Source organism: Mustela nigripes, chromosome 8, assembly GCF_022355385.1.
Source record: "Mustela nigripes isolate SB6536 chromosome 8, MUSNIG.SB6536, whole genome shotgun sequence".
NCBI classification, from domain to species: domain Eukaryota; kingdom Metazoa; phylum Chordata; class Mammalia; order Carnivora; family Mustelidae; genus Mustela; species Mustela nigripes.
In genome coordinates this window covers 16,045,019-16,064,973 of record NC_081564.1, presented here as the reverse complement: position 1 = coordinate 16,064,973, position 19,955 = coordinate 16,045,019, and the positions used below count along the sequence as shown (strand labels likewise).

The 19,955-nt window shown below is 46.8% G+C and overlaps 2 protein-coding genes across 6 annotated transcripts in view; one reads left to right on the top strand and one right to left on the bottom strand.

Annotated features, from left to right (window-relative positions):
* Nucleotides 1-7,387: 7,387 nt before the first annotated feature.
* POP5 (POP5 homolog, ribonuclease P/MRP subunit) lies at nt 7,388-10,285 on the top strand. Its single transcript, XM_059409950.1, has 5 exons — nt 7,388-7,493; nt 7,584-7,726; nt 9,192-9,341; nt 9,524-9,607; nt 9,709-10,285. Exons 1-5 carry the CDS (start codon nt 7,474-7,476, stop codon nt 9,819-9,821), a joined length of 510 nt encoding a protein of 169 aa, XP_059265933.1. The 5' UTR covers nt 7,388-7,473; the 3' UTR covers nt 9,822-10,285.
* A 1,717-nt stretch (nt 10,286-12,002) lies between these two features.
* Nucleotides 12,003-19,955, bottom strand: part of RNF10 (ring finger protein 10) — a 41,732-nt gene continuing 33,779 nt past the window's right edge. For 2 of the 5 annotated variants that reach the window (XM_059408586.1, XM_059408588.1), the window contains exons 12-17: nt 19,760-19,861; nt 18,179-18,334; nt 16,136-16,236; nt 13,178-13,235; nt 12,923-13,081; nt 12,003-12,288 (exon numbers count right to left, since the gene is read on the bottom strand). In XM_059408586.1, the coding sequence (XP_059264569.1) occupies nt 12,212-12,288; nt 12,923-13,081; nt 13,178-13,235; nt 16,136-16,236; nt 18,179-18,334; nt 19,760-19,861 (653 nt within the window). In that variant the 3' untranslated portion in view covers nt 12,003-12,211. Of the gene's footprint in view, nt 12,289-12,922; nt 13,084-13,177; nt 13,236-16,135; nt 16,237-18,178; nt 18,335-19,759; nt 19,862-19,955 lie in introns of those variants that run through there. The other 3 variants (XM_059408587.1, XM_059408590.1, XM_059408591.1) reach the window with 2 other exon arrangements.

The window sequence follows — 19,955 nt, the reverse complement described above, 5'->3', positions numbered from 1 at the left end:
CCTACTCCCCTTCTCTTCTCTGGGCTCTCTTTTGCCTCTGGGCCTCAGCTCAGACATCACCACCTCCAGGAAGCCTTCCCTGATCTCCCAGACTGAGTTAGATACCTCCTCAGCGTACCTTGCCCCCTTTCTAACCCTCATGGGAGTAGCTGCCTCCGAATTGCTGGTGACATTTTAACAACCTGTCTTTTGCTGCACGGTGAGCAATTTCAGGGCAAGGACAAAGTTGTCTTTGTGTTCTCAGAGCCTAGTACAGGCCTGGCACATAGCAAGTACCCAGGGAAACCCAGGGGAATTAGGAAGTGCAGGCTGGGGACCACCGCACGTCTCATACAGGACTGTCTTGGGGCCTGGGTAACGACCATCAAGGCTGAGAGAGCAGAGCCCTCCCGCGTGCGCCCAACGCCGGACTGTGCCAATGGGAACGACTTGTCTGACTCGTCTGTCTCCCCAGTAAAGAGACAGTGACATGCAGTGGCTCTCTGAATGAGCTACACAGGCAGGCAGCTCGGGTTTCAAATCCTGATGGCTACCTCCTGGCTGTGTGGCCCTGAAGAAGTGACTTCACCTCTCTGAGCACATTCCCCTCATCCATGACATACAGCACGGTAATGGCTCCTCACAGAGAGGTATCGACAAGACGATATGGGTAAAAACGCTCAGCACAGTAACTGGCACACGGGAGGCTCCCTGAAACGGCAGCTGGTCTCTTCTTCCACATGCTGAGCTGCAGGATCGGGGCCCAGCACTGTGCCTGCACACGGCAGGCATTCAGCCAATGCCTTAGGAATGAATGAGGAAGGGATCTGGAGACAAAACAATAATCATCACAACAGTACACAAGTATGAACTCGTCCAGTCTTCGCGACCACTAAAGGAGGGGGCACTATCATGACGTGAATTTTACATGTAATGAGATTGAGGCCCAAGGGCACGCAGGGCTTCAGGAATGGAGGCTCGATTTGGACCCACAAAGTCTGAGCCGTTTCACCCTCCAGCCACCACCCAGACTGCCTCCCAACACCTCTCAAGGCCTGCTTCTCCTGTCAGCTTGGCTTCTAAGCAGCTTTGTGGTCTCAAACACGTGAGTCTCTCTCTGGGCCTCAGTTTCCCCACCTGCCAAGAAAGAACTGTAGGAGCCAGTGGGGAAGGCCACTTCCTATTGGCCTTAGGATCCAGGCTCCAGCCACTGTCTGGCCGAGGCTGGGGGCCTGCTGACCAGCCCGCCCTGGCCAAGGCCATACTTTCCATGGGCTGGACTGTCACAGGAGGTCTCTGGGATACTGACCACTGGGTTATCTCTCCACATGGGGAGGCGTCTGGCCTCTGCTTATTCCTGTCCCCCTCCCCAGGGCCCCTGAGGAAAGCTGAGGCGGCCACCCCCAGATGTCTATTCCTGTCCCTGGCCTAGCGCCGTGCTGGGGAAGCAACAGCTATTTCGAGGCCTTTCTCCCTCCAAGCATAAGTGGTGGGAAGGCGCTGGGAACATCCCGAACTAGGAGGCCGCCCGTCGCCGCCTCACCCTGGATCTGGGCCACACCAGCCCTGCGGCTCTGCCCCTTCTTCCAGCTCTTGGCGACAAGTGATCAGTTCTGATCACGGCCACCACGAGGGGATAATCCAGGAGAACCAATTCCCAAGGACTTCCGCTAGAGGCTGGAGCACAGGGCAGCTGGGCCTGGCCCTTTCCAGAAAGGACCAGAGCAGCCACAGCTGGACACACCAGCTGCAATGAGGACGGCTCTGAGCTTGAAACCGTGGGAGACAGTGTTCGGGGCAATGATATAAAAATACCTCACATTTCTTGAGAGCTTGTGAGGAGACAGGCCCTGTTCCAAGCACTTGACATGGAGGTAAGTCATTTAATCCTCACAGAGAGGAAAACTTCTCTGAGGTTCAGAGAGGGTGAATGACTCGCTCAAGGTCACACAGATGGTGAGTGGCTGAGTGGGAACTTGAGCACAGGCAAGCTGGCCCCAGCGTCCATGCTTTTAACGCTCTGAACCTTGCTTTTCTTCCCTCTGAAACTTGCAAGCCCGGGGGGGCTAATATAAATTAGGGGAATGAGCACTGGCTTGAGAGTTAAGCCCCCTTGTCATTCCCAGTCATGCAGCTGGCCAGCGCATGCAGCGAGTTCGACTTCCTCGCCTACCAAATGCGGATGATACTACCCACTCCCAGGGTTGAGGTAAGGGTTAGCAATACCACGCTTTGGCGACTCGGAGACTCCTCTAAATCATGAAACCAACACTGGCACCTGGTAAAACAGTACGGTACAAAAGGGAACCCAGAAAAAGGGAGTTCCCCTCCTTCTGCACACCTTCAATTCTTCTCCCCAGAGGCACCTTCCATCAGTTGCTTTGGGGTCACTTTTTGGAAATTCTCCATGCACACGAAGACAGAGAAGTTATATTCGCATAGGGATTTAGAATCTGGGCTGCCAGGTACGGCTGCTTACTCTCTATGTGAAGCTTGGTCCAGTTACTGGTTCCCTCTGGACCTCTGTGTCCTCACCTGTCAATGAGTTACTGAAATTAAAATATCTCATGTAAAGGTAGCTGTGAGAGTTAAATGAGTCAATCCATGTAAAGTGCTTAGAACATTCTCTGGCCCACAGCTGTCCGATAAAGACTCACATACAGCGGATCCTTTCCGACAGACATCAAAATGGCCTTGTGCTATGAGAGACAATACTGCAAGACACATCCTCACTCACCTGTCATTTGGCACAAGTGCAAGAATCTCCGTGGGATAAATTCCTGGCGGAGAAATTGCTGGGTCAAACCGTAGTGCCCTTGTAATTTCAATTAATTTTTGGATGAGTGAACCCTCGCAGCAGGCAGGGCAGGGGGAAGGAGGTCCACAAGGCAGTGAGTACGGACGAGGAAGGAGTGCGATGCAGTGTTCTGTCTCTGAGGCCCAGAGAGGGCCATGTCTGCCCGCCCCCCCCCCCCCCCCCCCCCCCCCCCCGCCCAAACCTGAAGGACGCAGCAGCTCCCTAAGCTCCAGGCCAAGCAGATGGAGAGTTGAATTTTATGCAGATTGTTCCCATAAAGGTTTTACAGGGAATTGGTTGATTGGATTAGAGCGGCAGGAGCCCCTAATGACAGCAGCTGCTTAACAAAATGTTGAAGCGATACAATTATCCTTTACCAGCATCCACGATGGCAGCATCCACACCCTGGTAGGGACCCACGAATGCCCAGGTCAACTCAGAATGACACCCCAATAGTCGGGTTCGCCTTCTCCCAACATCCATCTAGGATCCCCGACCTAGGTAGAGAGCAAGGGGTTAAGAGCACAGGTGTGTGGGGGGAGACAGAAAAGGCCTTTTGTCTGCTAAAATTACTATGTGACCTTGGGCAAGTCATTTGCTCCCTGGCCTCTCAGAAGAATGGGACCTACTCTCCAGGGGTCGTCCTGAATGAAGTCAAACACGAAGTGCTTACACAGTGCCCAGCACAGACAGCCTAATACATGGAAGCCCTGAAGATACAGATGAAGAAAAAAGGCAGCTACTGGGGGCACCACCCGAGAAAGGCCTGGGGACAAGGTACGCGGTGGTAGCTCCCCAGCCCCATCTGAAGAGAACGATTTAGCAGTTGCCCCAACCACGTCCTAGGGAACGTTCCAAATGTCCCAGTCTGGAAAACGGGATGTGTGACTTAGGTTGCCAAGTAAGTTTTAAAGGCCTTGCCCAAGCTAGTATTCCATTTTGTGTCTGATCCCAAAGGGCAAATGGGAACTCCCGGGTGAGAGAGAGGCACTGGAAGGAAGTTTCCCAAGCACCCCCACCTTCCCGTCCTTGATCTGATCTGGGATCTACCCTTTCAGAGAAGTCCCAGGAGTAACAGCAGCAAGTACCCCCACCCATCCAGGAAGAAGCTGAATCAGGGACGTGCCCAGCTTCGGAGTCAGATCACGATTAGCCTATCCCCGCCTGAGTTTTGTGCCTTTGAGTCCGAGCCTCAGCTGCCTTGCTCACTGCAAGGTGGGGACAACACGGGCGGGCGCAGTGGGAGAGGTTGGAGGAGCGACTGCCGGGCAGCGTCCTGCCCCGCGCCCGCATCCCGGGGACCCGCACCGCAGAGGCACAGGCGCGTCGCCGCCCAGCGCGTCCACGCCTCCACGGGCGGGTCCCCCCGCGGCCTCCCGCGCCGCGCGGCGGGGACCCGGGTGATTGCAAACAGCCGCCGGCCTCATTAGGAGACGTGTAATTAGCGGCTGGCGGAGCCGGAGCCTGCACCGGCTAATTACCGCGGGGAGCGGGCTGCGCCGCCCACGCCGCTGCTCGGGCCGCCGGGCCACCGCGGGTGTCTGGACCCCCCGTGTGGCCCGCGGGGGAGCCGGGCCCCGAGTGTTTGCTCCCGGGGCTACGCCCGGGGCGGGGAGCGGGGCGGGAGGGAGGAGCAGATCATTCACACAAACGGCGTGTACTCTGCACTCCCCGAGCCAGGCGTTGCGTCCCTGCTATCTCGTTTATCCCCTATTCTCTCGTGAGCGCGGAGCCACCGTCATCCTGTTGCACAGCTGAGGAAACTCAGGTCTGGGGGCGTGAATTAACCTCCTCGGCGGCAAGTGGCTGGGAAACAGAGAAGGGACAGGCAAAACCGTGCACAAGGCCGCAGCCGCGTTGGCGACAGTAAGGACCCGAGCCGGAGGGCCCTGGGTTCGAATTCTAATCCAGCTCCTTTCTGGATGTGACTTTGGTCGGAGCCCCAACTACATCAGTAAAATGGACGCGGTGTTGGGATTAAATGACTTGAAAGCTAGGAAATGTTGGAGTTATTTTAGGGACGGGAGGCGGAGGAAGGGGTGCTCTGAGGCTCGGGCTCTTCTCCGCGCACAACGGGCCTCTGACGCCCCCTTCTGGCCAACGGGGGGACACTGGCGAGACCGTTTTGGTTAAACAGGTGGTTTTAGGTTAAGGAGAAACAGTGTAGACACAGGTCTCTCAGCAGAGCTACTGCCCTCCCGCCACCCCGCCACCCCGCCACCCCGCCTCCCCCTCACCCCTTCCTTCCTCAGCATCCCTTCTTTAAGGTGGCAAAGAGCTGAGAGATGGGAAAATTGAGGATTCATTCCAGATTTTGCAAATACTTGGCCTCCCTTCATGGACCTCACAGGGCCAGCCAATTACACACTTCCACAAGTAGGGATGGATATAAAGATCAAGTTACAGGGGCGCCTGGGTGGCTCAGTGGGTTAGGCCTCTGCCTTGCGCTCAGGTCATGGCCTCAGGGTCTTGGGATCTGCACCATCGGGCTCTATGCTCATTGGGGAGACTGCTTCCCCCTCTCTGCGGGCCTCTGCCTACTTGTGATCTCTCTGTCAAATAAATGGATAAAATCTTGAAGAAAAAAAATAGATCAAGTTACAAACCTGTGCACCTGCGTGCTGGGTATAACAAAAAATTTGTAACTAATCTGAATGTCTATCATGGGAACATTGACTAATTTAGCAGTGTTATGTCCAAACAGTTCGATACTGTGCAGCTGAAAAATAACATTGCAGAATGGTTGGCATGAAAACACAATCAAACAAGAATGAATCTTACAGCGTTATGGTGAGTAAAAGGAGACATACACATACACACAGACAGAAACATATTGTTGGATTTTTATAAAAAGTTCAAAAACAGGAGTGCCTGGGTAGCTCAGTTAGTTAAGGGGCTGCCTTCAGCTCAGGTCATGATTCCAGGGTTCTAGGATGGAACCCAGCCCCAAACAGGGCTCCCTGCTCAGTGAGGAGTCTGCTTCTTCCTCTCCCTCTGCCCCTCCTCCCTGCTTGTGCTCTCTCCCACTCTTTCTCAAATAAATTTTTAAAAATAATATCTTAAAATAAAATCTTTAAGGGGTACCTGTGTGGCTCAGCCATTAAACGTCTGCCTTGGGCTCAGGTCACGATTCGAGGGTCCTGGGATCGTGACCCGCATAAGGCTCCTGGCTCTGCTTGGAAGCCTGCTTCTCCCTCTCCCACACCCCCTGCTTGTGTTCCCTCTCTTGATGTTTCTCTGTCAAATAAATAAAATATTTTTAAAAATATATTTTAAAATAAATAAAGTTCAAGAACAGGCAAACCTGATCTTATCTTGATAAAGGTCAAACAGAGGCCACTTCTAGGAAGGTTTTGACTGGGAAGAAAGCAAGGAACCTTCTTGAGTGTGGAAATGCTCCCTCTTAATCTGGGTGGTAGTTACAAGAGTCTACATATATGTAAAAATTCACTAAGCCTTACACTTAATATGTACTTTATGCATAGTACACCTCAATAATTCAGTTGTTTAAAAAAAAGGATACTCAAGCAAAAGAAAGTGCTAAGCAGTTTGATCCTATTCTTAATAAGGAAAAAAAAAAAAAAAGAAAGATGTAATTTAACACGGGGCAGCAGTTCTAAGATTTTTATCTCAGGACCCCTGTATGTGCTTAAATTATTGAGGATCCCAAAGAGCTTTTGTTTTTATAGGATATATTGATACTTATCATGGATATTAAAACTGAGAAATGCAAAGATTCCAAGTAAATATAACAAAACTAAGTGTTTAGGACACAATGCAAAATCCCATCAGCCATCAGTGATAATATCAGCACATGTCACATAGTCTCCGGAAAACTGTCCACTCTGAGAAAATGAAAAAGGCAATTAACATCCTAGTATTACAATGGAAGTTATTTGACATTAGGGAAACCTGGAAAGAATCTCAGAAAACCCAGCGGTCCCTGGACTTCACTTTGAGGCCCTATGGCACAAGGGGAAAGAAAAGGAAGTAAATACACTACATGATAAATTAGTTTCTCTCGGTGTTGAGATTATTTTTATTTCCTTCTTTGTACTTTTCTATTAAAAAAAAAAAGTAAAATATAACAATCACGGATTGTTTTTGCCAACAAAAGCCGAGGCAATACTCCGGTTACCATAAGATTGTTGAAAGACCCAAATAGTAATAATATATTTGGCTGTACGAAAAAATTAAACCGATCTCCAACCTGAAACTAAGGGCCCGATTTCCCGTGTCAATCCCGGGCGTGTAAATGCAGGGTCTCGCCCTCAAAAGTCCCGCCGTCTAGCTTAGGGAGCAAATATAAGCGCATACACTACTTGATTGCAAGGTAATAGAGAGTACATATCCCGAGAGCCCCAAATGCAGCGGATGCACCTGCAAAGAACTGCAAACTTCGGCCTGCTGCAGAAACACCCATCGCAACCACACGCCCTTAGATCGCGGAACGCCACTCCCAAACACCTAACTCAGCAAGGCGGTCAGCAAGGACGCATGCGCTCTACAAACGTAGAGGGAGGTAGGGCTTAAGGGAGACTGGCACGGGGATCTGCCTCCCAACCCTCTAGCCCCGCCTTCTTACCCTGCTTCCTCTCTGACTGGTTGCAAGACTGCGGAGGGTAATTTCCCATTGGCCACCAGCAAAACCACAAATATCCGGTTTGGGAGCTGGGCCGCGGCGCGCGGAGGCCGCCATGGTGCGGTTTAAGCACAGGTAAGGGTCCCCTGCCTGCCCAACATCTGCTCCCCTACCGGGTCCCCCGCGGCCTTGGCCGCGCGCTCACTTTTCTGCTGCCCGCCGCAGGTACCTGCTGTGCGAGGTGGTTTCTGATGACCCCCGTTGCCGCCTGAGTCTGGAGGACCGAGTGCTGGGCGGCCTCATACGGGACACGATCGCCCGCGTGCACGGGACTTTCGGCGCAGCCTCCTGCTCCATCGGCTTCGCGGGTACGTGAGTGCTGCGGAACTAGGCGAACGGCGGGATTGGGAGGGAACGGGGGCCGGAAGAGGGAGAAAGAAAGAGTACGGGACACGGCAGGAGCTTCCAAACCCGATACACAGTCCTCACTGTACAGTATGTCCTCTTGAGGCCAATCGGAGTCTGAGCCCGAGTCTGCGTGAGTTCGAGGTTAGGCGGAGAGCTAAAAGCAGAAGGCGGTGGCACTTTGGGAAGGAATCGGCTTTATCAATTTCACGTGTGTATACTAGGATTGTGATTGAGCAAGATAATGAATTAAATGGGGGAGGACGGGTATAGTTCCGAGTTAAGTTACTTGGTTACACTGACATCCCATGGGGGGAAAATTGTCAAAATTACCTTTTTAAAAAAAACAAACCCTTAATACAGCAGATGAAATACAGAACCTACCATCGTTATGTAGATGAGAGAGGGGATTCTTCTGACAAGGACGCAGTTTTAAGTGTTTTATTTTAACGATTATAAAGATATTTATTGGAGACAAATAGCGAGAGCGCAGCAGCAGGGAGGAGTGGGAGGAGCAGGCTCCATTCCAAGATCCTGGTATAAAGACCTGAGCTGAAGGCAGAGGTTTAACGGACTGTGCCACCCAAACTCCCCAGCCATGCTATTTAATGTTTAAATTCATTACATGTTTTAACCTTTGCTTAAAACTGAATACTGGAGAATTCATGCACATAGGCCCAGTTCATTTACATTGGGTCATTCGCAACCTCTTCAAGACCTACAGAATCCAGGGCGCCTGGGTGGCTCAGTGGGTTAAGCCTCTGCCTTCCGCTCAGGTCATGATCTCAGGGTCCTGGGATGGAGGCCCGCATCGGGCTCTCTGCTCAGCAGGGAGCCTGCTTCCCTCTCTCTGTCTACTTGTGATCTCTGTCAAATAAATAAATAAAATCTTTAAAAAAAAAAAAAAAAAAGACCTACAGAACCCAGTTGCAATAGAACCTGTTTTTCAGGGGGCACCTGGCTAAGTCACCTAAGCATCTGTCTTTGGCTCGCATCTTGATCCCACAGTCCTGGGATCAAGCCCCCATCAGGTTCCCTGCTCAAGGGGAACCTGCTTCTCCCTCTCCCTGCCATTCCCCCTGCTTGTGCTGTCAAACAAAATCTTAAAAAAATAACTTTTTTTAGCCAAGATTTCCCCTGAGGAAGATGGATCTCTGCCAGTCCCAGCCCCACTTATCAGCTTATCAGTGAATTAGAAGAGCATTTAAAATTCCAAATTCATTCTGATTGGTGTGCAAAGCCCTGGTGTGGTTTATCCCTTTTTCATAAATAAATATGTGTCCTAAGGGTTTTTTTCCTTCAGAAATTTTTTACTCACTGATGCATCCCAAGTGCTACTGCCTGGCACATAGTAGAAGCTCAGTTACTCTAAGATTTTTAAATGAATCCAGAGTTTCCCAAAATATTTTTTTTTTCCCCCTGCTGTAGTGCGATACCTCAATGCCTATACTGGAGTAGTGTTACTTCGATGCCGGAAGGAATTCTACCACCTCGTGTGCTCAGCTCTTCCTTTCATCACATACTTGGAGAACAAAGGACACCGTTACCCGTGTTTTCTCAACACCTTACACGTGGGAGGTAGGGGTGCATGTGGTATGGCCGCTGATTTTCAATAGTAACAGGTCCAGGGTTCAGTCTTGACAGGCAGGTAGGTCTTCCTGCTCTCCTGCCAAGAACAGGAGGCTTTCACCCAGCTCAGAAAGTCTTTGAGACAGACACCTTTCATGAGCTGTTGACCACAGAGTTCTTCCATGTGCCAGGTACAATTAGAACATGCCAGAAGTTCCTGATTCATTACAACAGGAGACAGCTGTTGATCTTATTGCAGAACTGCACCGACGAAGGTAAGCAACGTTAGCCAGTGCCCACTGAGCAGTAACTAGCCTGGCTGAAAAGAGGGGACTCCCAAAGACCTCTTTCATCCCTGCTCTGCCTGCCTTTCCAGGAGAACGACAAGCTATCCAGAAGTCTGTCACCAGAAGCTGTTTACTAGAGGAGAGGTCAGATGAGGAGTTTTCGGAGAGTGGTGAGGAGGAGGCTGCTGAAGCAGTGGAGTGAACCTCTGCACGCTGTGGTGGGCCCGAGATTCAGGGCCCAGTTGTTGGAACAGAACATTCTGGGAGGCAGCAGCATCTGCTACAATTTTGGCAAAGTGGATGACTGCTCACCAGAGGCCAAGGTATCAGCTCAAAGTAGAGGACTTGTTCACTTAAACTGAAGTCACATTTACCTAGCGCTGCCGGGTTAAGTGGTCCTGCAGGTGGTGAACCCCCAGCAGTTACAGACATATCTGTGTCTAATTGCCTGGCTGAGTAGGTTTAATAAATGTACTTGGCAGGGCACCAGGGCCCAGTCAGTTAAGCATCCGACTCTTGGTTTTGGCTCAGGTCATGATCTCACGATTGTGGGCCTGAGCCCCAAGTTGGGCTTTGTGCTCAGCATGGAGTCCTTCAGATTCTCTCTCTTCCCTCTCTCCCTCTCCCCATCTCCTGCTCTATTTCAAATAAAATTTAAAAAATAAATACACTCACTTCTATAGCAGCCTTTTAGTATACTTAAGAAGTTTCATTTTGGGGGCACCTGGATGGCTCAGTGGGTTAAAGCATCTGCGTTCAGCTTAGGTCATGATCCCAGGGTCCTGGGATGGTTCTCTGCTCAGCAGGGAGCCCGCTTCCTCCTCTCTGCCTGCCTCTCTGCCTACTTGTGATCTCTGTCAAATAAATAAATAAAATCTTAAAAAAAAAAATCTTTGGCTCCCACTTTGGCTGGGAGGTCTCCTTCCCCCGCTATCCCTGGCCTCAGTGGGAAGACTGGCTCCCTATGATGCTAGATGTATAGCCTCCCACTTGAGGTCTTGTGGATGAACCCTAAGCAGTCCAGGTTATTTAGAGTAAAAGTATTAGTGAGACATGGCAGCTAAACTGGCACCAATCTATAGCTGGTTTCCATACTGACCTTAAAAATACCAGATTCCTTACCAATCCTTAATCAGGTAACAGGATAACAAACATGGTTCTTCCATTTTTCTTACCAGAGGGGGTGGTGGGGGTAGAGGGGAGGTGTGTGACAAAACCTGGCCTTGCCTGACATTACAAAGCGAAGCAGCAGCTGCCAACTTCGAGTAGTTTTCTGCAGTTCGCCCTTCCCTGTTGTCTCACCCCTGCTGGGCCACCTGAAACCAAGTAACACTTCCTCACTCACAGAGGTTAGGAGGGTTTGGATCCACTACTTACCAATGACATTTCTAGGATCTGTTATCTTGTATAATAAAACAGATGTTATTCAAAGTCCCTTACACATTTAACAGAAAGATCTGTAATGTTTGCTTCAATATGTCCCCTTATCTTCAGGGCTGAAACACACTCATGCACCCAGGGCGGTTCCTGTCCCAGGATTTATGAACCTCTTTAAGAATGACAGGTAAAGCTAAGCCCAACTCAAGAGCCCCTTAGTCCTGACACTAGGAAAGACACCGAGACCCTGTGACACCAGAGTGCTCAAGCTCACAGTAGCTGTTACTTTACCCTATTTAAGAAGTATGTCTAGCTAACCTGTAATGAACTTTAAAAACCCAGAAAGCTCACATTGCTTGTGCAGGTGATTTATTGCAACTATTTGCCTTCACATGCTATTATACCTAGAGGTCACTTAGCAGCAAAATTCACATCACTCAAATTCCACTCCAACCAAGGCACAGACTGCTCTAGACAACAGGGAGGCAGTGCGCACCACCACTGCTTTCAAACCTGTTCAGCTCTGCCTCCAGCTGTGCCAGATTCCTCTGCTCCTACAACTCAGGCCACTGTCACTCAAAATAAAGCTTCATCTAACAGTTGGCAGGTTCCAGGGCTGCTTTAGTGACAATTCCAGCTTTCCCTGCCAAATGAGCCACATACAAGTTGTAAAACCTTCTAGCACCTAGGTAAGCAGCCGCATCCTGGCCATTTCTCAGAAGAAAAACTGCAGTTCAAGCTGGGTGTCCTAAATCCATTTTATTCCCATCCTCTGTTTCTTTAACAAGAGGAAAACTAGACAGGAAAGGCTCTATTTTTAAAAGACGTGCTGAGTGGTATGTTGAAACCGTGACGCCCTGACATGTCAGCAGAGCAGTGGGCTGTGGGCTGCTCCAAGGGGTGGTGAAGGGTTTCAAACTTACTTGGGTTGAGAAAAACCAATTATACATAGGTCCAAAACAATAACCCTGGTAACAAACTAAAAATCTAGGCAGGAAGAGATCTCTTGAGAGTGTCAATACTTTATTTTGGTGTAAAGACGGGAAGCTGGAAAATACACTGTATTTAAAATTTTCTTGGTTCCCCCTCACGCTGTGGAAACCCCCTCCCCCCAAGAGCTAATCTGTTCAAACTCAAATACTTAAAAATTACAGCAGCAAAACAGAAGCACAGAAGAAAGAAAACCAGATGGAGAAGGTAACCGGGCCGGTAGTGTCACTTGGTGTGGACGACTGAGGTGCTGAACAGGAGCTTTTGTTTCTGTTTTTTTCTTTTCTTTCCTCCTTTGTCTTCTAAATGGAAACAAGAAAGAGCTTAGCTTTGAACGTTATCCCCCAGCCTCCAGCTTTAGTGACAATTACAGCCAGTTTTCACTCCTGAGAGTCCAGAGCGGCAGCGAAGGTTCTAGGGTGAGGACTGCCTGGATCCGGACACCAGTCTGCATGCTGCACTATTTGTCTGGGCAAGTCCCTTTACGTCCCTAGACCCATTTCTTCATCTGCTCTACCTGTGACAGTTCTACCCATTTAATATAGTTGTCGGGAGAATAAAATGAGCACAATGCCAAGCACAGAGAAGACACACCCTAAATGCTAATGTTCTTGTCTCACTGAATAGCCAGAGTGGTGTGGCCTTCAAGCCTGACTTCTCTAACTATTAGCCACCCTCTACCAAACAGGATTCTAAAATCTCCTCCACTATGTCTTAGAAGGGAAAAAATAAAGACCTTCTCAGAATTTCACATCCAGGCCTCAAGAATTTATGTGGGGTGGCGAAAAGGTCCTACCTGACATAGGAAGGGACTGTTAGCTGACACTAGCATGTGACCCTACAGGCTCAGAGGAAAGAGCCTAATCAGTGATGTCCACCACTAGATGCAGGCGGGAATGACAGCCCTGTACTGAGCACACATTTCTTTGCCTTTACCAGACAGGGGATCTGAAGAAGCTGGTGTGTCCAGTTTCATGAAGGCGGCTTCAATAGCTTGGCTGAAGGAGTTTTGGAAACTGGGCACAGGAACACGGTCTGAGTTATCACTCTCCCCATCACTGTCCACAGGAGCAGGAGGAACTAAGCTGTTTTCATCTATAAAATACCAGTGTTAGAATTTTAGAGAGGATTCTAGAGACTTTAACTTTCTGAAAGGGACCAAATTCCCCTCCACCAGAAGGTCATTCTCACCTTTTTTGGGAGTAGTTTTGGGCCACACATCTGCTTTTGCTTTTCCAACCCTCAGCATCTGCCAAGAGGGAAAGAAGAGAGACAAGAATTTAAGTAACCAGTCCAATTTCTCTTCTAGACTTGTGTCTCGACACTAACTAGCTAGAAGGTCAAAGAACTATCACCTTTGGGAAAAAAGGATTTTCCAGATACTTCTTTCCTCAATGCACTATTTTGGTCATGTTCTCTATAACCTGACCAGCAGATAGCAGTGAAATTCCCAAGGTGGAAGACCAAAGCCTGTTTTATTCCTTAGAAAAAGGTTGAAGAATAGTGCATGACAGCACAATAGGTTCTTACTCAGACTCTCAAGTTGACAATCCTGACTTTTGTGTGATTCTCTTGTTCTGGTAAGTTTTCCCGCTCTTCTTGGGACTCCTAAAAACATAAACCTCCTGGAATAAGCAGTGTGCAGTACCCTCCAATTTCAAAATGAACCACCTGGTCTACGGCCATACCACCCTGAACGTGCCCGATCTCGTCTGATCTCAAAATGAACCACCTGGCTATCGAATTCCAGTTACTAAAGGCCAAGAAAACCAGTTCAATAAATTTTAACTTTATCCTGCAACTGCCACAACAGCCTTAATTACCCTTCAGTCTTTGCTTTTCCAACAGCTCCTTAATTATTAAATTTTAAAATTTTTATAAAATTTATAAAAAATATAAAATAATTATAAAATTATAAAATTTACAGCCTCCATGTACAGTAAAATCAGAACAATCCCTCCTGCCCCTGAATGAGGAACTCTTTCATCTGGTCTGGCCAAGGCCAGTTTCTTAATTATCAAGGGCCAGTGTAAGCCCCATCTGCAACACATGCTATGCTCAAAGCAGGGGGAATTTGGGTTTTTTTTTTAAGCTTTTATTTATTTATTTGACAGAGGTCACAAGAGCATAATGCGGGCCTCAATCCCAGAACCCTGAGATCATGACCTGAGCAGAAGACAGAGGCTTAACCCACTGAGCCACCCAGGCACCCAAAGCAAGGGGAATTTTATTCCTGGAAAAATACCAGGAGACAAGCCCCACAAGATTCAAATAGGAATGTCTTGTCCTAAAGTGTGTGTCCCAAAGTGAGGTACAGTATTATTCAAACGGAGTTGGACTTGCAGAGGTTGATTTCCCTGAATAACATTTCTTTATCATGTACCACTTCGATGATCTTTTCCCCGGGAGTTCAGAGTCCAAATAGTAAGACATCTGAACCACCTTACTCTTAAAAGATCATTAAAATACCTACCACCTATGTTTTATTCTTGCCAGAAATGTTTAAATGTTTAACCTGAACCCACTTACGAAAAAAGAAACCAACAAATCCAAACTCTAGACTCTATATACAACAGCTGGCCTGGATGCTTCAAAAACATCCATGTCATAGGAAGAAAATCAAACAAAACAAAAGAGAGAGGCTAGAGAAACTGTTATAGATCAAAGGACACTAAAGAGACTTGACAAATACATGCCATGAGCAATCTTTGGACGTGACTGAAAACAATATAGGACCCTTGAGACATACGCAATGAGATATTCAGTTAGCTGAATTTCTTTGACGTGGTCATGACAACTGTGCTTATAAAGAAGAATGTCATTTGTGGGGCCACTTATATTTGGTAGTAAACTGTCATTCATGAGGTCTGTAACTGATTTTCAACATAAAAAGAGAAAGCAAACACAGCAAAATGCTAACAACTGGTGAACACAGATGAAAGGTAAAAGCGTTCATTATGCTATTCCTTCAACACATTGAAGTTTGAAGTTGTTCACCATTTAATTCTGAAAAAAAGCAAAAGCAATAAAACCTAGTTAAAAAAAAACTAAAAACAACAACAAACTTAAGCATTTGACATAACTCCTGGGAGCCACTTGCATAATTATCACTTCTGAAGCCTACCAGTTAATGTTCAGGATTGCTTTCAATTATTTCTTTCTCCTTGACTTCAGGACTCTCCTTACCAAAGTCCAATTCCTGCTTATTTCTCAACACGCACTGCCATTTGTTGTGAGAAACATCCATTATCACCTGCTCTAAAGAACTGTTAAGCTAATGATTCCAAACTAGCCCCAAAAAAGTTAATACTAACTTCTAATGGGGGTGCTTGGCAAGCAATCCATCCATCTGAACTTAGTTATCTCAATGCAGGAATGCTGAGTGTTGGTTTGTGTTTTAAAGATTAAAAACGTCATCTGACTCATTTTGTCTCATTGCATCTGAGAGAGCAAGCTGTGTCTGCTCAAACCCACTTGGTCTGAGATCCGGAAGTAGGGTCTCATGTATGTGCCACCAGCGTTTCCATCAGTATGGGAAGGATACAGGCTTCAGTAAATTGGATTCAGTGAACTTTCTTGAATGGGTCCTTCAAAAGACCTATCTTGATGTTAACTCATTGTACATAAAATAAAAATACTTCAATTACTGGGGGGAGAAAAAAAGATCTGACAACAAGTGTCACTAGCCTAGTGTTCCTCTAACCCACCTGCCTAAGAAAGCTGGTCTGGCTAGTTATAGGATAACCACAACCTCTCCTTTCCCAAAGTGAAGAGGAATGGTTTACTATATGTAATAGATACACACTACCTAAATCCAAGGTCCTAGAACTAGGGACCAGCTAAAATTGATTGATGTCTCCCCAGCCCCTACAACAGTGCTCATTACCCAAGTACCTAATGATTTGTTAAATAACTGAAGCTCTGATTCTCCCTAGCTACTCTTGGTCTCTTTCCTTGGTAAGTCTATACAGTAACATCTGAGACTAAATCCAATAGATTTCCTCTTAAAAAAGTTTTCCATGACTATTACCATTCATGCAACATTAACCTGTAAGTCTCCTCCTCCAACGGAAAGGATTTCCAGAAAGAACAAGCAGAGTTCATGTTAGATATCCTTGGGCTGTTTTACAATACAAGCAAAAGATTTACCTGGGCAAAGGAAGGGAAAGGAGAGTCTTCTTCCAGACTCCCAACGCAGAATGAAGGACTGCCCTGACTGGCAGTAGGTGACAGAGGGGTCAGCAAAAAGTCTGAAAGGAAACCAGAGACCTGATTATGTAAGTTAAGAATAGACTAGCTCTTTGGAGCTTAACAAGAGAGAAAAGATGAACCCTGAATCGGGTCTGGATAATTACCAGCCCCACCTCTAAAAGCGAACCTGATCCAATTACCACTCTGCCGTCTTCTTATAAAGTCAAGAACATGGCCCCACTATTCACACTAGTGATCCACGGAGAAAAAAGCGGAGTACTCACAGTAATACTAGAAAGCATGGCAGCATCTGTTCCCACACTAAGAAAAACCCTTTCCAAAGCAGCTGACTCTCCAGGCCTAGTGGACTAGTTTTATGTGAATGAAAAAGTTCCAAGGAAAAGATAAAATGTAATCAGGTCAGCCTTTATGGTCCAGCCAGATGTCTCTGACCTGGGAATATTCAGTTAGAATCCAAAATACACATACACGAACAAAATCCAGTATGAAGATCCAAGCTTTTCCTATCATGATAAGCCCTAGATAATAGTCTTCTCCATCCTTATTGACCTCAAGGTGAGCAATTCCCACAGGTCCTGATCATTGCTGGGAGGGAAGGGCCTAGTCACTCTCCAGGTGGCAGGCCGTCCCGAAGTCAGCCAGGGCTATTCAGTACGCTCATTCCTAGCACCATCCAACTGCTCTTCCTCAGGACATTAAAGTCCGTTCCTCAGAAAGGCTCGTATGATGAAAGCACATACACAAACGTAATTTTTGTATCACAGATGATGTGGTCAATGTTCTGCCATAGTGCTCTGTATAGCAGCTCTCAAACTAAAGAGCATAATGGTCACAATGCAGGTTTCTGTCACATTCCTGTCACTAAGCCCCTGCCTTAGCCTCACGCTTCTCATCTGCAAAGTGATGACAGGCAAATGATCACAAGAGAATCACCAAGAGCTTTAAATATTCTGCTTTGGACATTTTATTAAAATGGCTGGCAAGAAATGTATTTTAATTATCAAAAACTACCATCCAGGAGGACGATCAGAAAAGATAGCTCTTTGAAACAAAATTATGATTAACTCTTAAATAATACATTATACATTAATACATTCTCTCTTTAAAAAAGTATTTTTAAAAGGCAAAAGCCTCTGAACAACCTCTAAATACTGACCTCACTCCCTAGAGTAAAACACCATTACCTGTTTGATTAGGTAATCATCTGAGTATTTTTCTACACATTCAGATATATGAACCCATAACGAAATGCTGTTTTTATGTTCTTTTTTTTAAAATCCACAAATGTGGGGTGCCTGGCTAGCTCAGTTGGAAGAATATACAACTATATCTCAGGGTCATGAGTTCAAACCCCACATCAGGCATGGAGGCTACTTAAAAAAAATAAGGAAAAAAAAAGTAAAACCCACAAGTGGTATCATATTTCGTCTTATTTGACGATGTCCTTTCATCTTAAAGGTCCACGCATTAGTTCATGAAGACGGCTACTCCCCTCTTCAATAGGTATAAAGTATTTCACAGTAGAGTATAAATGCTCTACAATTCAGCCATTACCTTAACAGCAGATTTCATAGGCTTTCCCCCCCCGCCCCGTTATAAGCAATGCTACAACAGAGACATGTACAAAGATGCTTAAGCATACAAGGTATGCTTGTACATACAGGTACAAACTAGAAATAAAACAAATGGGTCACAGGGAAGAATCTAAGTTTAACTGTCCCGCCCTATGAACTACCTTGAGGTTTTGACATTTTCAGAAGACAGCAGGGTAAAAAGCAGTCAGTACAGCAAACACAAAACGTGGATCAAATAGTAAAATCTGACATATCTCAGAAATATATTAACTACCTAAAGTAATGTTAGTCACCTAAAGATCCCACCATGCTGAGTAGGTCAGAGTTGTACATTCAGATACCAGGACTTTGCTTTAAGGTCTGTGGCTGATGGCCAACTTTATTCTTTAAACCCCAACTCATTTACCTGCTTGGGAACCTGGACTTCTGCTAAGAGGAGAAAGGGAGAGGGCACCATGGCCCTCGGTGCTGGTGGGACCCAAAGCAGAATCAGAGGTGCAGGTATAGGAATTGAAGGCAGGAAACTGCTGTAGATTCTCTAGGGGAATGTGGACTTCTGGGTCTGCAAAGAAAAGAGGAGAATGGTAGACCCATTTAGAATATTCCTCAAATCTTTTCCAACAGTTGAGGACAGTCAGAATGAATCCCCCAAGAGTCTTTTAAAAAAAGGGATGTAAACAGCTTTAAAACCAAAATTTTGGGACACCTAGGTGGTTCAGAGGCTTAACCATCTGACTCTTGATTTTAGCTCAGGTCTTAATCGTGTGGGTCCTGAGATCAAGACCCCCTGGGTGAGTCTGCTTGGGGATTCTCTCCCTCTGCCCCGCCCCCTCTATCTCCCCCTTCCTCTCCCCTGCCCCACTTTCCTGTGCATGTACTCCTCTCTCACTGAAATACGTAAATCTTTTTTAAAAATTTTTAAATAAAAATAAATAAAATCTTTGTTCTAACTATTCCTATCTGAAGCCAGGTGATAGACATACAGCTTAACCACATTACTCTATATACTTGTCTCTGAATATTTCCATAATTTAAAAAAAAGCAAACCAAAAAAAGCTCATTCCTGAAACACCAGTTTTTCAAACATTTGGGAAATGTGCCAAACAGCTATATAACACTGGAACCCCAGTGTTATCCTAGGTATCCAAGTTTAAGAAGTAAAAAAAGTGAAAGTAAAAAAATTTTAAAGATTTTTCTTAATTTATTCATTTGAGACAGAGAGAACATGAGCAGGGGAGAGAGGGAGAGGGAGAAGCGGACTCCCCACCAAGCAGGGAGCCCGAAGTGAGACTCAATCCCAGGACCCCAAGATCATGAACTAAGCTGAAGGCAGACACTTAACCGAGCCACCCAGGTGCCTCAAAGAAGTAAAATGTGTGTTTACCATACTGAATGTAGTCAAAAACAGTGAAGTCCTTTCCTGAGCTGAGGACTCAGTTCTTTGCTTCCTGGAGGATTAGCAGGCCCTCATGTCACACTACTCTCCTGGGTCCAATGAAGCTTACGTTGGAGTGGCAGATCAAAAGGCTCTGCACTTACTAGTGTGAAAATCTAACTTCCTGCATGTATTTCCTAGTTTGTCAAGGTTTCTACTCTGTCAGACCCCTTGGGAGACATGCTAAACTAGGTATAGATGTCCCTTTAATACAAAGGTGGGATTAATGTTCCATCTAGAGTGCACAGGAGATGATTATCCACCAAATTCAGATTCCAATTCTCTTCCCAGAACATATTTTTTCACCCACTATGCCAAGGATGAATTTAATCTCATCCCTTATTAAGAGCTATGAGCTTTGACTAGAATTAACCCACTTAATTCTCAAATAAGCCTATGAAGGGGGTACCCTCATGATTCAGATTTAAGAGCTGAAAACATGTGGCAGGACTAAGATGTGAACCAAGCAGTCTGGGTCCTGGGCCCAAGCACTGAGTCTCTCTCCGATGATGCACAGCTGTACTAGTCAACCATGGGCGCTCCTGAACTTACACTTGCCCTGTTTCTTGTTCTCCTCCATCTCAATCCTGCGCTCCCGGCGGCGTTCCTCCCGAGCCTTCTTCTGGCGCTGACGCTTCCTCTTCTCAATGTCATCTGTGGGTTGGTCAGATGGTGAGGAGGTAGAACGAAGAAAACCTAGCCATTAACTCCTCCCAGGTGACTAGTAGATAAGGCCACATAAAGAGAC

What these genes read in the sequence shown, in the direction of transcription:
- POP5 (XM_059409950.1), top strand. Translation starts at nt 7,474, where the DNA reads ATGGTGCGGTTTAAGCACAG. An exon ending in CAACACCTTACACGTGGGAG is followed by an intron (nt 9,342 to 9,523) that starts GTAGGGGTGCAT and finishes TCCATGTGCCAG; the next exon opens with GTACAATTAGAACATGCCAG. An exon ending in GCAGAACTGCACCGACGAAG is followed by an intron (nt 9,608 to 9,708) that starts GTAAGCAACGTT and finishes CTGCCTTTCCAG; the next exon opens with GAGAACGACAAGCTATCCAG.